General features: G+C 44.6%; 1 protein-coding gene across 1 annotated transcript in view; it reads right to left on the bottom strand.

The window, feature by feature from the left end:
• The window catches only part of ROR1 (receptor tyrosine kinase like orphan receptor 1), a 195,872-nt gene that overhangs the window by 63,624 nt on the left and 114,272 nt on the right, over positions 1-17,976 (bottom strand). Inside the window, exon 2 of the mRNA XM_063298074.1 lies at positions 27-98. Coding sequence (XP_063154144.1) covers positions 27-98 — 72 coding nt within the window. The remainder of the gene's footprint in view (positions 1-26; positions 99-17,976) is intronic.

Here is a 17,976-nt window from a genome sequence, read left to right as displayed (position 1 = left end):
CATTTTTTTTCTTTTTCATTATTTACCTTTATCTACTTCATTTGACATGTTCCAATATGATGTAGGCATTAAATCAGCAGTAGCTGACACATTTGTTCCTGAAAGAAAAGGGAAAAACAGTCAGTGCATAAACATTCTATAAACTAGGGAGTATAGGATTCACGTATTTTGGCAAGAGACTCTTATATGTTAAAAATACATGCTCTGGAAAATAGCTGTTTAGATCTCCTGAGTATACTCTATTGCCAGAATTGTTCTGGAGGTACAGGAAATGCAAGGACTGTTCTACTGAACAAGTCAATAATACCTGGAGATTTCATGATCATTTTAAAAAAATTCAACAAAAATCTGGAATGACTAATCAGATAACTTGGTAGAGTTCATTTTTTAATTTTTTTGTTTTTGGCAATGGAAAACTACTGCAGCATCATACTGCATGTCAAAAGATGGGAATTATAGACATGATAGAAAGAAAGGTGCAATTATTCTTCAGTTTTAAAAATGTAATGAGAGCAATCAGAGAGGAATTCTAAGAGAGGGTAGAAGGGAGAGGGTGAAGTGGCAGATGATCCACCATTTCATAATCTGCTCCAATAATATTGGACAGAAAAGGCAACTGAGAAAAGGGGTAGGATGGGTGGGTTTCTTTGTACTTTCTTTTCCTGGAAAGAAGGAAATGTGAGGAAATTAACTACACCAGCCTTAAGTTTCTTGGAGGGAATAAAAAGAATACTAATCCATTTTATCCAGTACTGCTCCTGTTTTTCAACAGTCTATTACTGATTCTATAGAGCTGTGTTTCTCAACCTCAGGAACTTTAAGACGTGTGGACTTCAATTCCTGGAATTCCTCAGCCAGCTTGGTCTTGCTCAAGTGTGAGTGCCTATGTATTGCTTAAAATAATGTGCATGCTAGATTGTGGTGAAAGAAGAACCACTTCAATATGTGTAATTGTACTGTTTCGAGCAGTAATGTAATTTAAACAATAAATAATAATTGAAACATTAAAATGTTGGCCAAGTATATTAATAGTACAAGAATTAATATATTATAAGCATGGGCCGGTGCTCTAAATTTATCCATGAACTTTTTGAATACTTGAACTTGACAATCTACAGCAGGGTTTCTCAACCAGGATTTCAGGGTTCCACGAGAAGTCACTAGGGGTTTCCTGGGAGATCACAATTTATTTAAAAAATTATTTCAAATTCAGGCAATTTCAGATTAAATAGGTAACTTCCATTTTTTATTTTCAGTTTAAGAACACTGTTGATGCGTATATACAGGCCTACTCATGAAACGAATATAGTAATATTTTAACCTCTGGCCTATATTTGAGCCTGAATATGAAGGGGTTCCCTGAGGCATGACAAATATTTCATGGGTTCCTCCAGGGTCAAAAGGTTGAGAAAGGCTGATCTACATTAGCAGAAGCACCAGCAATTCCCTTGATTTCAAATTCCCCCACAAATGAATTACATAGAAGAAATATTTATTTCAGCTACTGGCAGTAAGTATAAAAATGCATATAATGTATAGATTTCATGGTGCTTAAGTAATTTTTGTTTTTACTATATTTTATAGAACAAAGGGTAGAAAGGAAAGGGAAATAAATTACAAAAGCATATATACTGACATATATACTAACATAAGCTAGTTTTTCTTACATATTTATTTTATATCATAGTTTACTCAGGAATAAGAAAAAATGTATACTTAAATATATACTAGTATAAGCAGTGTACGTTTCTAAAAAGACAGACATTTCTAACTCAAAATACACTGTATTAAAATGCTGTACAACTACAGAAAAAAAGATACCTTCTTCCAACTACTGAAAAGTAGCCATCTTTCCAGCCTAATAATATTTGCAACTACTGTATAAAAACATCCAAAGAGTATTTCCTTTGTCTTCCTTTTGGTTTCCACGCCATTGATATTTGGTTCAAAAGAATGCAAGCTTCTATGAAATCCAGTGAGGCTTTCTGAACAATGTATGTAGAATGACTCAACTCCAAAAAATAACCACAGCTCACAACCACATCACATGAACCAATGTCATATCATTTCAATCAATTGGCTGAACCTGACAATTTCTCCATAATATGATGAATAGGTGTCAAGCATATATGAAATCGTAATTTGGGGTAATTACTCCTAATTTTAAATCTATAGAAATGTGACATAAAAGTCAAACTCATCTTCCGCTGATGTTCCCAAGCTGGGCATCACCATTTCTCATTCCTGTAACAATTGGCCTGGGAGCCAGATAGTTTGATATTATTTTGTGGTTTTTATTCTCAGTAGCCATTTCTTTCTTTCTTTTTGACTGTATGTTGAATATTTTAACAGTTATTTATGTTGGATTTTGAAAAAAAATTGTTTGTTGCCCAGAGTTGCTGCAGTGAGAGAGGCGACCACATAAACAGACAGACAGACAGACAGACAGATCCCAGGTCAAAGATGGTGGTTACATGAATATACAATCTGCTTGGTTACAAGGCCACTAAACACCATGGAAAGTATCTATTAATTTAGAAGGATAGGAGGAAGATGTCTGAGCTGAAACCCCCAAGTGCACAAAAGACAGTTACATCTTATCACTGGCAATAGGTAATCAACTATTTGGTATAACCTCTCCCCCCCACCCCTTCCCCTAGAATGAGAAAAATATCGGAAGAAAAAAAAGTTATTCCACTACTTGCTCTTTCTAGGACATTTCTTGAATAGCTTACCACGGCCAGTTTGACCTCCTTTTGCCTTTTTTTCCTTCCTTTATTAGCTACAATAATATTTACAATAATTTTATTGCAAACTAAGTTTTTTTAATGGGAAGCAATATACAAATGCCATAAACAATGAACAAACAATATACCATGAGCAGTATATGCAATCTGCTAGTTCCACATGAATCGTCTTCAATACTACCAGTATAATGAGGAACCAAGTTACTTGGAAGCAGGTATTATACTTTTCTGATCAGATGGGTTTTGCTCCTGAAAAACTTTTCCAATAATGATTTGTATTTTATTTGCTTCTTGCTTCTGACTTTTTCTGCATTTTGCATAATGTTGCTAACATCAAAAGGAAATAGTGTGATGGACAGTATGTGCCACAAGACTTCTTGTGGTTAAGGTGCCACAAGTCTTTGTGGTCTTTCCTGCAAAAAGTTAAGATAGCTCAAAACTCTTAAAAATTCTACTTGAATCCTGAGCATAATTTCTAATATTTATGGGATCCTATGATATAGGTTTCATTTAAGTAGGCATAACTGTCTTCTTACTAGACAGGAAGTAGATCTCATCTATATGCATTTCTAAAATCTTAATGGGTCCTTCCCTTAGGATTATAGAGTTTTAAATATGAAACTTAGGAAGCTAGATATAAAGCAAAAACAATATTTAGTCATTTGAGTACATATAACCACATTAGGATTTTGATAAGCTACTATGAAACATAGGACAGGTTATATTTTGCTTAGGTTTTTGTTTCAGACTGGAATGCTTCACCCAGGAATGAGAACACACACAGAGCTATGGGTCTTTTAAAGCTCACAAGCCTCCTCAATGTGTGAGTAAGCCTGGAGATTGCTTTAGTGGATGAACTCTGTCAGTCAGTCATTCCTGAAATACACAAAAAGAGGAACCTGGAAAAATTGTACTGCCTTAAACCACACTGCTGTGTCCTTAATCCACACCAGGTGTGAAGATATTGAAAATACTGGATGTAATATTAGCAAGCAAGGCAGAGAACATGAATGCTGTATGCTCTTTTATGCTCATTTTATTTATTTATATATTAAATCAAATCACTATTGGTGTCATACAGGCTACATAAACCGAAGTTAAAGCATCCATGATGAGGTTAAAACCCATCAAAACTATTACAACAATAGTAACAATAACCACATCAGCACCCACAAAGAGTTACAACAATACAACAATTACAAAAAACAAAGAATAAAACAGAAACCTAACATTATACCCTTTACTGTACTCATTCTTCTTCCCAAGAAACTCTTTGCAGGTCCTACTCCCATGCTTTACAATTTACACCAACGTCTCCAAGATGAAGGAAACCAGTACAGAAGACTGAGATCTTTTTCCTGACATGTAACATGAGGTTGTCAAAGTTGCAAAAGCAGAAAGCCAGAAAATGTTCAGATAGTTATACTAATGAGTCTAACCTCATCTCTTCTTAGTTTTCTTGTTCACAACAAGTAATGACTGAACATGATGGCTCTTGCATGAATCTTTAATATAATCACCTAATGCACTTGCAGGCCAATTCTCAAGATACTCTACCACTGTGTAGGCATCTAAATATTATGGTTTATAATCCTAAACAATAAACCATACATAGAAGGCAAAAAAAAGAAAAAAAAAAGAAAAACCACAGGTGTGTATATATTACAATTGCCACCCGTCAGAGAGCTTTGCTTCTCCTTTCTCCAGAAAGATTCTGGCAGATTCTCATGAATATTAGACATAAAACATAAATCCCCTACAAATATACAATTTCAACATTTGTAATGGTAACTTTCAATGAATATTGATAGAAATAATTGTTTCTCAATTAATTTCTAGTGGAAAAAAGTACAAGTGTCTGCTTATATCACATAATCAGGGAGTGTTTAGGATTGCATTATCAAATATTGCAACATTTCTTTCTTTTACAGCCAAGAAAAGTAACTACTATTTTGGAATTTCTAAAACAATAAAACCAGTTAAAGCTAAAAATGTTTTAATACAGAGATCTGGTTTCTTTTGCTCCTCAGAACAAATAATGTGAAAATGTATTTTGCTATTATAGAAGTTAAGTAAATCTTAAAAGCAAACATGTCTGGAGAATTTTAGAGATGATTAATTTCAAATTAGCATGAGTGCTAACTAAATATCATTTTGTGAAAAGCTGAAGGATTATGTATTTCATTGCAGCAGTGGACTTTTGCTCAAATCACATTTTCTCTCTGTGTTCTCAATGTAAGAGTTGTAATTTCCTTTGGTGGCTTCCAAACCCTTTAGAAGATTCCTGGATAAGGGGCTGCATGATGGAATGGGGAAACTATTCCAGCAATGGATATCATTTTGCTGGCAGACACCAGCACTGGATAGAACCTGAAGATTGTTTTAAAAAAATAAATTATGATGAGGATTGAATATCCATTAAAAACAACCACTGAGTTGGACAATGAAAATATGAAAAGCATTCACTGAGAGATAAGGGAACAGACACAATACTCTAAACAAGGGAAATGACCCTCCCAAATCCCTCATCTTTGACGTATGCAAAATTAAGAACAAGTAAGGCATTCTAAAATACCATGTTAAGAACGTTTTCTAACCATCACAGAGCCAACAGAAACATTATTATATGAAAGTCACATGTGCATTTGATATAAAATACTATATTTGTAATAATACATTTATTATTCTTAACATATCCATTCAATCGGAAGGAATAATTACTGAGCATGTTACATTAATGTCTCTGGGCTATCATGCATACGGGATGTAACTCTACAGCCTTCCAATATACTTACATTCTTCACCATCTACAGTAACTTAAGACCCTTAACTGTACCATGATAAACTGTAATCTGAGTAAATTAGTAACTAACTGTTTGCCTTTCCATTCAAGATAACTGATCTCCTGAAAATGAACCTATTTTTACATAGACTCTTGGGAGTGCAAGACAACAAGGATGAAGTATCAAATTCCTAAGAAGCATGATACAAGGGGTGGGCAGACCATTTTTCTTTTCAGTAGGTCATTGAGAAAAGTATGGATCTTTATTGTATGTGTGATGATTTAGAGAATATGTATGACAAATTGAACTATGGAATATTTTGTGCAAATATGGAACTGAAGGTTGGTTGCTGAGTGTGTTGAATGAAAATAATATATCAATTGCTTAGCAAATAATGCAATATTAAGCAGGAGCAAGAGAAGGCTTTCTGAGGTCCCTCTTGTTATTTAATGTATTTATGGATAAATGTGTAAAGAATATTGTGCCCTGGTCTGGACAACACAAGTTTTAGGAAGGACAGCAACCAAGATGACAAATGGTTTGGAAGGAAATCTTATGAGGAACAGTTGAAAGCTTGAGCTGTTTTATCTGGAGAAAACTGTGGACAGACATTATAGCACTTCATATACCTTAAGACAGCTGTCATGTAGAAGATGGGGCAGAACTATTCAGACCTGTTCCAGAACACAGGTCAAGAAATGGACTTTAATTGCAAGGATCTAGCATTTTCTGACAGTAACAGCTTTTTAATTATGAAACTGACTTGCTCTGATAAGCACTGGAGTCTGGATACCAGAGTCCCTGGAGACGTTTAAACAACTGGATGGCCATCTCTGGGGATGCTGTGGGTTCCTGCATTGGGCAAGCAGTTAGACTAGACAATCTCCAAGGTCTTTTTCAACACTTACGTTCTAAGATTTGTTCATTAGATTTAAATATCACCTTTCACTCAGGAGCTCAAGACAGTTCTATACATTTATAATTCATGCTTCATTCAAGTTGATAGCTGAGACGTTGAATGAATCATAGCAAATGCTAGATTGTATGATGCAATGAGGAGTGAAATGAATGTATCAAAAGATAAAGGTATTTATGTTAGACAGAGAAAATGGGAGCAATCCTATTATATATAAGTGGTGAAAATTTAAAGCCAGTAGATGGATTTGTGTAGCTTGGTTGAATGTTTACTGAAAACGGCAAAACTGATGGAGAATTTTTAATAATAGATGTAAGTGGTGGTAAGAATCTACTAATATGTTGTATGGAATGAACATTTTCAAATGAAGTGAAAATGCCTGTATATACAAGGAAAAGGTACTGTATGAATTAGTGGTTGGGAGTGATGGGAAAAAGAACAAAAAAGCATGGAGGGGTACAGTGAACAGTTTTGATGTGAATTAGATTTAGCTGTATTTCTGTTCTTTTCTAATGCCTTTAATTTTTCTGGATCACTATTTATTCCTATTTTTGGTGCCTTGCATAATGTTCCTTACCTTGAAAGGAAGCGCCTTGATGATTATACACGCACATCTGTATGCATAATGAATGCATGCATTGCTATACTAACCCAATAGCTTTTCTCCAAATAAAAGAGGGTTAGCATCATAGTTACCAAAGAGCTAATCATGAAATCTTTAGCTAAACCATCATTCCATATGGCAGAATTGTTTTGTTAAAAAAAATGGAAGAACTATGTTCTACTTGGGCTTTTTTTGATTAGGTTGTTGCCATGTTTGCTCTTGAGGTAAAAGACTCTGGAATGGTTTAGGCATCCTCTTCATAAGTGATATAGTAAGAAGTAAGAAGGTGGACGAAAAAGTGAAATATCAACCCAACAGCTGTATTTCTGTTCTTTTCTCATAGCACTATTTGTTATTTATGCAGAGGCATTAATAAGGATTTACAAAGTACAATCAAGCACACATATTTTCAACATTAGCACCAATAGTAACTTGAAATCCAGCAATCAACTGCATGATTTAGGACCTATGCTTCCTGGATGGCATACCTACAGGCATCAAACAGATGTTACATTAGCAAAGCCAAACTTGAGGTAAGGTGTGCTGGGAAAGCCTAGGCATATGTTTCACACTCATTCCTGTGGCTTATTTAGGGTAGCATCTTACAAAAACAAGTCCTTCACTCCTAATTTGGTTGCTGTGTGGGTTCGAAGGAAAGGGTTTAGCAAGTAAACTACCTTCAGAAGTAGGGAAGAATAAATGAAAAATAAGTCTCTGAATGTGAAAGATATATTCTTTAAGCTATCGTATTCTAAAACATGACTTACAGATAGTTGAAAGAAAAACAAACAGATATTGTTATACTGCTCACCATCTTGAGACTGAAAAACAGCAGACAACCAATAGCAAAACACCATAATTCAAGACATTTGCTTAAAATCAATTAATTATTTTCTTCCTCAGAACACTGGATCAACATTTAGGGCAGATAGCTGTCATCGTGGTTAAGAAACAGAACTATGGCAAAATATGTAACTCAGAAGAGCTACATATTTTGGTGAGGCAAATGATATTTCACCTGATTTAAAAAAAAAAAAAAACATATTCTGCCAAAATAGAAAGTGGTGTGCCAGCCAAAGTAATTTCTAGGTAAGTGAGTCATACATGGAGATGAGATCAAAAGTACTTTAGAGCAAACCTGTTCTTCCTAACAAAATGAAAGCCATTTCTTGTTCTTGTCTGATTTGCAGTTAGATGGTTATGCCTGCAGGCACATTAAATAGATATGTTTAAATATCTTTAAATAAGCATTTAAAGAAAACAGAATAGCAAAAGCTTTATTCTCTGCATTTAATGTGATTCAGTGTCATGAGTGCCGTTGAGCTAAAGTCATCAGCGCAATGGCACTCATGACAATGACAAGGAAATAGGTGAAGGGGTACAAGTTAAGTAGCCATCAACCTACAACGACTAACGGCCAACAAACAATAGCCAAATGAATCACGGAGCCACCCAAACCATCAGCGGCAATACAACGGGGATCGCCCAGCTGAAAGCAATCAGCAGAAGAATGGAAACCTGATGATGGGCGATCCCGGAAACCCTCACCCACCGGCAGGGCAACGCATGGGACAAAGGGGGGTGACGTGACCGTGAGCGAGGGGGCGCTGACCGGCGCGGGGTATTTAAACCCCGCACCGGCGCGCTCCTGTCACTCTCAGCTTTTTTCTACCAACGCTGTACCTGCCCTGCAATAAACCAGAGCCTGATTCGCAAACCAGTGTCTGATTGTTATTCAGGGGAAGGCAGCGCATGACATAAAGCTGAGAGTCGTAAACTCAGCCTCGCCGAGCCCCACCGGACGACAACGAGCCGCGGGAGGAGTAGACGGCGAGAAGACCAGCAAGATGAGGCCGGAACGGCGCGGGCAAGGAGGGCGAGCCGCGCGGCAAGAGACAGAGGAGGACCGACCAAGGCCAGAGGCACCGCGGACTCCCGGAGCCATGGACGCCCACCCAACCCGACCCGAGCCTCAGCTCCAACCCCAAGGGGAGATGGCGACGGAGGCAACCCGACCGCGGGAGGGAGGAGCACGACTTCCGAAACCAGCGGAGGACCCCGCGCCCCACATCGCACCCCAGCAACGGGCGTGGAGCGACAGCCCCACGGCGCTCGACACGGAGGAGGACGACGGAGACACCCATCAGACGGCGGAGGAAGCGGAACCGCGGCAGAGGGACGATGAACCCCGCCGGCAACCCACCCCCGAGGACGCGCCAACGGAACCGGCCCCAGCGGCGGCGCGGGCTGTGGACGAGGAGGCACGAGCTGAACTCGCGGCCATGCGGGCTCAGCTGACGGAACTCCGGACCATGCTCCAGGCGCTTATGCCCCCCGCGCCACCCAACGACGTCCCCGCACAAGCCCACACCCCGAGCGAAGCATCGAACCCACACGGGCCAGCGGAGGGCCAGCAGACGGCACAGGCGGCCGACACCACACCCCGAGAAGCGAGAGGCGGGGCCGCACAAAACGCCCGGGCCCCAAAGGACTTCCCCATCTTCTTCGATGGGACCCCCACAAAACTCTCGTTTTTTGTGACCAACGCTAGGGAGTTCATGGGGAGGCACGGACACTCCTATGACTCCGAGGCCGACAAGATCGCCGCCGTGGCGATCAAACTCCAAGACAGGGCGGCGGACTGGTACGTCCAACTGTACGAGTCCAGCTCCCCCGCCCTCGCCACCTTCCCTGCTTTCATCAAAGAGATGAAAGACTACTTCGAAGACCCCCTAGCCAAAGTGCGGGCGAAAAGCGCACTCCAAAGACTTAAACAGGGCACCCGCACGGTCCCTGACTACGCCCTGGAGTTCAAAGCCCTCGCGGGGAAGGTCAGCGACTGGTCCGAGACCACCCTGCTGGAAATCTTCAAAAGGGGGCTCAACCGCGACGTTCTCCAATGGGCCCTCTACCGCGACGACCCAGAAACGTTACACGGGTGGATCCACCTCGCGGGGAAAGCCGAACACGCGCACCGCACCTTCCTCATGACAACCACGGAAGACACAAACGATGCCGGGAAAAAGGTACCCGCACCACACGGGGGGATGGCCGGCCCCATATACCCTAAAAAGAAGTTCAACCGGGAGCCCTGCGGGAGGTGTGGCAAATTAGGGCACAAGACGGCGGATTGCTTCGCCAACCGACCGCCGACCAGCGCGCCCAAGCCCACCCCGAAAATTAGCCCCAAACCACCCAACCCAGGGCCGCCGCCTCACCGCCGAATGACCGTGGCCACAGCGACACCGAAAGAGAGCTGGGACGCTTACTGGGGGGAAGAGGACAATACCGACCCCGACCAGCCGGCGGGAAATGCTCCCCGCCTGCTCTGAGACGCGTGGCGAGGCAGGCGGTGGGACAGCAACGCGGACCACCTCAACGAAACGACAAAAGCTCCGTAATATTGGCAGCAATTCAACTCTCTACCGGAAACGGAGCCACCACGGCCGCGGCACTAGTGGACTCGGGGTGCTCAAAAAACCTCATCCACCCCGACCTAGTCGCCAAACTCGACCTCCGCTGCTTCCCCCTCCCCACGCCGCTGGCATTCCACCAGCTGGACGGCTCTACAGCGGGAGGGAAACCAGCCACGCTACAAACCGAGCCGGTCACCCTGCAAATGGGCACTCACACTGAGCGCACATCGTTCGTAGTCACGCACATCGGACGGCCCATTGCAGTCCTGGGGATGCCATGGCTCGCGAAAAACAACCCGCGGATCAACTGGGCGACCCGCACCTTCACATTCGGCGACGGCGAGTATCGAGCACCAGTTCCAGCCGGCAAAAGCAACCCCACGGTAGGACGAGCGGAGGCGACCACACAAGACAACGCCGCTAACCCAGCAGACCTACCAGAACAATACGCCGACTTCTCCGAGGTCTTCGGAGAGGCAGAGGCTGACCAACTACCCCCCCACCGCAAGACGGATTGCCGGATCGACCTACTGCCCGACGTCCCCTTACCTCGACCAAAAATCTATTCGATGACCCCGAAGGAGATGGCAACCCTCCGGGAGTTCATCGATAAAAACCTAGACAGGGGATTCATAGAGCCAGCATGCTCACCGGTCGGAGCCCCCGTCTTATTCCGGGAGAAGAAAGACGGGACCCTACGGCTCTGTACCGACTACCGGGGCCTAAACGCGGCTTCCCTGTCCAACAAATATCCCTTACCCCTGGTGAAGGACATGCTCGCCCACCTGTCCACGGGCAAAGTCTTTTCCAAATTGGACCTTCGCGAGGCGTACTATCGCATCCGAATCAGGGAGGGGGACGAATGGAAGACGGCGTTTAACTGCCCCCTAGGCGCTTTCCAGTACAAGGTACTGCCCTTCGGACTCGCGGGGGCCCCTGGGGTGTTCATGCAGCTCATCAATGAGGTACTGCATGAACATCTGTTTAAAGGGGTCCTGGTCTACATCGACGACGTCCTTATTTACACAAAAACACACGAGGAACACGTAACCTTAGTCAGGCAAGTCCTCGACAAGCTCAGAAGGGCGCAGCTCTATGCGAAGCCTACAAAGTGCGAGTTTCACAAAGAGCGCCTAGACTATTTGGGGTATCGAATCTCCGGGGACGGCATCGAAATGGACCCCGCAAAAGTCGAAGCGGTGCTAAACTGGGAGCGGCCCCGCAACAGACGGCAACTACAGAGCTTCCTGGGATTCGCGAATTTCTACAGGTCATTCGCCCGGGGGTTCGCTGAGATAGCCCTCCCCTTAACGGACCTCCTCAAAACCAAAGGGGTGGGGGACACCCGACGCGCCAAGAACCCAGGCACAGTGCTGAATTGGACTCCCGCGTGCCAGACCGCATTCGACAAGCTGAAAGCGCTGTTCACTACGGAGCCAATCCTCGCGCACCCGGACCCAGAACGGCCGTTCGTGGTCCAAGCCGACGCCTCAGACTTCTCCCTGGGAGCCATCCTACTACAGAAAGACTCCACGGGGCTCCTGAAACCATGCGCCTACCTGTCAAGGAAGTTCTCCGAGACAGAGAGGCGATGGCACGTCTGGGAGAAAGAAGCCTTCGCGGTGAAATCGGCACTAGAGACATGGCGACACCTACTCGAGGGAGCCACCCAACCATTCGAGGTCTGGACGGACCACCGGAACCTCGAGGCCCTACGAACGCCTAGACGCCTTAGCCCAAAACAGGTCCGATGGGCCCAATTCTTCAGCCGCTTTGATTTCCAGCTGAAGTTCATGCCGGGCAAGAAGAACTTCCTGGCCGACGCCCTCTCCCGACTGCCCCAAGACGAAGAGCCCGCCCCAGACACCATTGGGACGGTCCTATCCGCCTCGCAACTGGGGATGGCCGTGACCACCCGAAGCGGCGCACGGAGGCAGCTCGACGCTACGGCGCAGCCGACGGCGGGACAACCGGCGACGGAAAGAAGCCAACCGCAACTACCAGGGGGAATGCGCACGGACCTCGCCGCCGCCCTCAAAACCGACCCCTGGTTCCTGGCGAACCCCGACAAGGTAACGATGGCGCAAGACCTGGCATGGGGGGAAGGCAGAATCTACGTCCCGGACTCGCAACGCCAGGCGATCTTGCATAGGTCACACGACGCCAAGCAAGCGGGACACTTTGGGTTCCTCAAGACCCTACACCTAACACGGCGCCAATTCTGGTGGCCCGCGCTCAGGCGAGACGTAAAAACCTACGTGGCGTCCTGCCCAACGTGCGCTAGGGCCAAACGGGCACCAGGCAAACCCGCGGGGCTATTGCAACGGGTGGCAGAACCCTCCCGCCCATGGGAGGAAATCTCTATGGATTTTATAGTGGACCTCCCACCCAGCCAGAAGAAAACGGCCATTTGGGTGGTGAAGGACTACTTCTCAAAGCAGGCCCACTTCATCCCCTGCACGTCGGTCCCATCCTCACAACAACTAGCCAAACTCTTCCTCATCCACGTGTACAGGCTACACGGATGTCCCGCACGTGTGGTGACCGACAGGGGCACACAGTTCACCTCCAAATTCTGGCGGGCCTTCCTGAAGCTGACGGGGACCCAACAGGCCCTATCTACGGCTTGGCATCCGCAGACGGACGGAGCCACTGAGGTTCTTAATGCCACCTTAGAGCAATTTATACGATCATATACGAACTACCACCAAGACGACTGGGCTGAACTGCTCCCGTTCGCCGAAGTCGCATACAACAACGCCGTCCACACGAGCACGGGGAAAACTCCGTTCGAAGTAGTCTCGGGGCGCGACTTCGTCCCCATACCGGAGCTACCTCAACCCCCGGAACCACAGGTGGACGCCAGCGACTGGGGACGGAAGATCGCGGAAGCATGGCCAGTAATCACGGCGGCGCTGAAGGAGGCACAGGCTGCTTACAAAGAGCAGGCCGACAAGCACCGGCGCCAACAACCGACGTTCCAGGCGGGGGATATGGCCTATCTATCCACCAAGTTCCTAAAGTCAACCCAACCCTCGAAAAAACTGGGGCCTAAGTACATCGGGCCGTTCCGAGTCACGCAAATAGTGAACCCGGTAGCAATACGCCTGGACCTGCCACACAACCTCCGGAGGCTCCACCCGGTGTTCCACACCAGCCTCCTAAAACCGGCAACCACCTCCCGATGGCACCCAAGCACGCCACAGCCCGCACCACTTATGATCGACGGGCAACACCACTTCGAGATAAGGGACATCCTCGACTCCCGCAAGCAACGAGGAACTCTACACTATCTGGTCAGGTGGAAACACTTCCCCCACCCGGAATGGGTGGCGGCGCACAATGTTAACGCGCCTGACCTGACCAGAGCATTTCACCGGGCATACCCCGACAAACCGCAACCAAGGTCAGCAAAACCAACCCCCCCCCCCCGCAGGCCTCCCCCCGCCTCCCGTGCCCCAAGGGAAAGGGCCCCCCCCAAGCCCGCGACTTGGGTGGACCTTCCCCCCCCCGGGACTCACTCCCCCCGCCCCGGGCCCACGGGGTGGTGACAAACGATCGCCAGCACCCTCCCCCCGCCCCCCGGCCGCGGGGGAGTGGCAAGCAAGTCAACAGGGCAACCTGGGGGCAACGCCCAGGAGACACAACAAAGGCGACGCACTCTAAATAAGAAAAGAAGGGCCCTACCTGGAGCTGAGAAGCACCCGACCAGCCACGCCTCTCGCCTCGCCGAACTGAGCCAAACAAACAGGGTGTGGTTGGAGCATGCGCACGCCAGGTCAGAACCCGAGCATGCGCACCATGGACACACCCTGGGAAGGCACGTGGTAGAGGGAGGAGCAAAGAGAGGGGCGACAACTACTCCGGCGGGAACTTTGAAAAAAAAAAATAAAAATGTGGCGTTTTGACAGCTCCACGGGGAAAACCCAGAAACCCGAGGGAGAACACTATTCGGAAAGGGGGCAGTATGTCATGAGTGCCGTTGAGCTAAAGTCATCAGCGCAATGGCACTCATGACAATGACAAGGAAATAGGTGAAGGGGTACAAGTTAAGTAGCCATCAACCTACAACGACTAACGGCCAACAAACAATAGCCAAATGAATCACGGAGCCACCCAAACCATCAGCGGCAATACAATGGGGATCTCCCAGCTGAAAGCAATCAGCAGAAGAATGGAAACCTGATGATGGGCGATCCCGGAAACCCTCACCCACCGGCAGGGCAACGCATGGGACAAAGGGGGGTGACGTGACCGTGAGCGAGGGGGCGCTGACCGGCGCGGGGTATTTAAACCCCGCACCGGCGCGCTCCTGTCACTCTCAGCTTTTTTCTACCAACGCTGTACCTGCCCTGCAATAAACCAGAGCCTGATTCGCAAACCAGTGTCTGATTGTTATTCAGGGGAAGGCAGCGCATGACATTCAGGCATGTTGGCTGGCACTGTAATAGGTTGGGACAGGAACCTAGTCACTTTAGTGGAATTACTGACCTGTGGCTCATGGTCCACACTGGGGTGAATTTGAGATTTCTCAGAAGTGTTGCTAAGAGAACAATGGCTGGGTTAAGTGGATATTTGCACATATGGGAGTTTCAATTATTTTACCCAATCGCAGATTGTTTAAAAAATAAAAAGGGAAACTTCCCTCTGGGATGGGGAAAAGCAAACTGCCAGATGTAAGTCAAAGGCAGTTTGAATTAGTTAGTTAGTTATAATGATAATTTTGTTATGCTGGTGCCATAATTGCCTGGATTTCTTTTATTTTTTTATTCCTGGAACAGCTTCTCACTTATCTACTGTTTGTTGTAGCATGGCTTATTGCCCACTTGGAGGTTCTCTCAGCATTGCATAAGAAAGAGAGTTAATTGATTTAATGCTGGATTGTACGTATTTTGTCAATCACCTATCAGAGGGTACTTCTGCTGTGTTTTAAATAAATGAATATATTTATGACTGTTGCTCATTTAGGATGAACCCTTTTTTATCACATGTAACCTGAAATCCTTTAACCTACAAGCTAGTGTTAATCCTGAAAGGAGGGGAGGAAGGAGGAATTTTTTTATTTGGCCCCTCTACCAAGCATCTTGATGAGAAGTGTCTCTTGAAGAAACCAGTTTTAGGTTTCTACCAGTCAGCCACACATGGGTAGACAGTAGGAGAGACTTAGCAAGGGAGGCTGTTATGATCAAATGCTCAATGTCTAATGTCCTTAAACCAGTTTGTATGTCATTGGAGTGCTGCTTTATTCCTAACCAATTACATTAAGGATGTATGGAGAAGGGGCAGGGATGAGCAGAAGGTAGATTACCACTTGTGCCACTGGAAGTAGTGACAGGAGATGGCAGCCTATCAAAGTGTCAGCACTGATGAGCCTACCTAGAATATATGGCCTCCACAAATATGCCAAATATTGGGCCCAGCCCTTACAAGCATCAAATCTGATAAAAATTTCTATAAGTAATAGGTTAACAAATTATTATTTTATCAATACTCTAAGCATATTTATTTCTAATTGTTGCAGGTCATACCCAAAAGACATCACTGAATCTGCTACATTTTCTCTGAAATTGAGAAGTAAATAGCTAAAGTAATAACTAGTAGATCATCATCAGTTAGTGCCAACAACAGGCGCATTCACAACAAACTGATTTTAGCCCTTTTCAGCTGCTTCTTTCTTCCTATATTCAAGTCTCCTCCCTTTCTCTGCAAAAATCAAGGCTTGGAGTCAAAGCAGTTTTTTCAGAAGAAGTTAATTAAAACAAACACCCTGTTAGCACACAGGCAAGCAAACTGTTTTGTCTAGTTGTCTACATTAAGGCTTTATATTCCCTTTAAAAATATGCTTTGCAATCAACTTGCCAAAAGAAATGAAAAACTAGTTATGGGCCTTACCTGGTAATACATTTTGGAAAGTTCACTTTCCATATGTACTTGAATTGAAAATATGGCATTAAAACTGTATAAAAATAACAGTTAAGTGAGCTATCTCCCTCTATCAACTATCGAAGATAACATTTCTCTAAGTTAATTAGCTGCTGTGTCACCAGCTAGTTTCATATTCACAATCCAAAACTGAACAAAGACTAGGATGCAGTTTTTGACATAGAGTTTTGCCTTGTAAAAATGAAGGATTGGACTGTCCAAAGCAAAGTATTCAACATGCAGCCTGCAAAGTAATTTACTCAGTTGACCAGTTCCCTGTTCAGATGCATTTCATAGTCTTATATCCCAGATGGCCGCCACAGCAGTACCACTTCAGGAATTTAGATCATCTATGTGTTACAAAAGCTGGCACTGATTTTTGCCAAAGTAGACAAATTGAAAAACATATTGGCATTATTCCTTTATGATAGGGCATGGCAAAATACAAGTTCAGTTATACTAAATTTTCTTGGCAGATAGGACTTCTGCTGAAATGTGGCCCTGAATAAACGCATGGATTCCGAATGAATGGATTATCAACTCAGTGTTTTAAGTTTGAAAAGAAGAGCTGGAATTGTTTGGAATAAAAATATTCATGCTGTACATGGCATGATTTAACTACGTAAAGACACTGTGGCTTTCTGGTTGAAGGTCTATCATGATCTTGATACAGATATTCAGCATCTAGATTAAATGCCAGGTCTGTTAATGGCTGGTTTTAATGGCTCAATTACATATAGAAGGCAGGGAAACATTTGTGCCACAGCTATAACCAGTCAGGGGTAGGAAGAGGTGCGCTAGATGTAGCTTTTAGCTCCAAACAACCCTGAGATTGTTTGGCACTAAACCAGTGTTTCTCAACTGTGAGATATGTAGACTTCAACTCTCAGAATTCCCTAGCCAGCATGCTGGCTGGGGAATTCTGGGAGTTGAAGTCCACCTATCTTGAAGATGCCAAGAAACACTGCACTAAACTAAGCTTTTCTAGTCAGCCAGAAAGGCAAACTGGGATGTGGGTACTAACAAGTTAACTCTCTCTTCCTGCTGCTGGCATGGACATGGAGGCCCTAATAAAAAGGTACAATTCCATTTTTTCTCTTAGCTGATTTTCACCCTTTATGACCAGATGGGAGGATATAACAGGAAAAGTGTATCTGCAGTGGCAGCAGTCTCAGATCCAAAGAGATTTTTCCCTTATTTTAAAATCAGCAATAAAGGACAGCTGCAACCCACCCCCACCATCTTTGCAGTGGCTAGGAATTCATCAAAGATAGCTGTACCCCATTTGACAGTGGCATTTTGGACTGTGTGTGCTGCCAGCAGATGGAGGTAGATGGAGGTCTCCCTCAGGGTAACATGTGAATCAGTCAAGTTTCGCAGACACAGCTAATATGTAATTGACACTGTATCTATCAACCAAGCCTTTTCACCTATATGAATAACAGTGACCTCTTTCATAGATTTATTGCATAAACAAGATCATACCCCAGGCTTCCCCAGCCTGGTGATTCTAGGTATCTTGCTTACCACAGCTGTAATTCTTAATCTGGATGACTCTAGTTATGTTGATCATGATGGCTAAGAACTC

This window comes from Candoia aspera, chromosome 3 (assembly GCF_035149785.1).
Source record: "Candoia aspera isolate rCanAsp1 chromosome 3, rCanAsp1.hap2, whole genome shotgun sequence".
Taxonomy (NCBI): Eukaryota; Metazoa; Chordata; class Lepidosauria; order Squamata; family Boidae; genus Candoia; species Candoia aspera.
The sequence above is the reverse complement of the archived record's forward strand: the minus strand, read 5'-3'. Positions and strand labels throughout refer to the sequence as shown.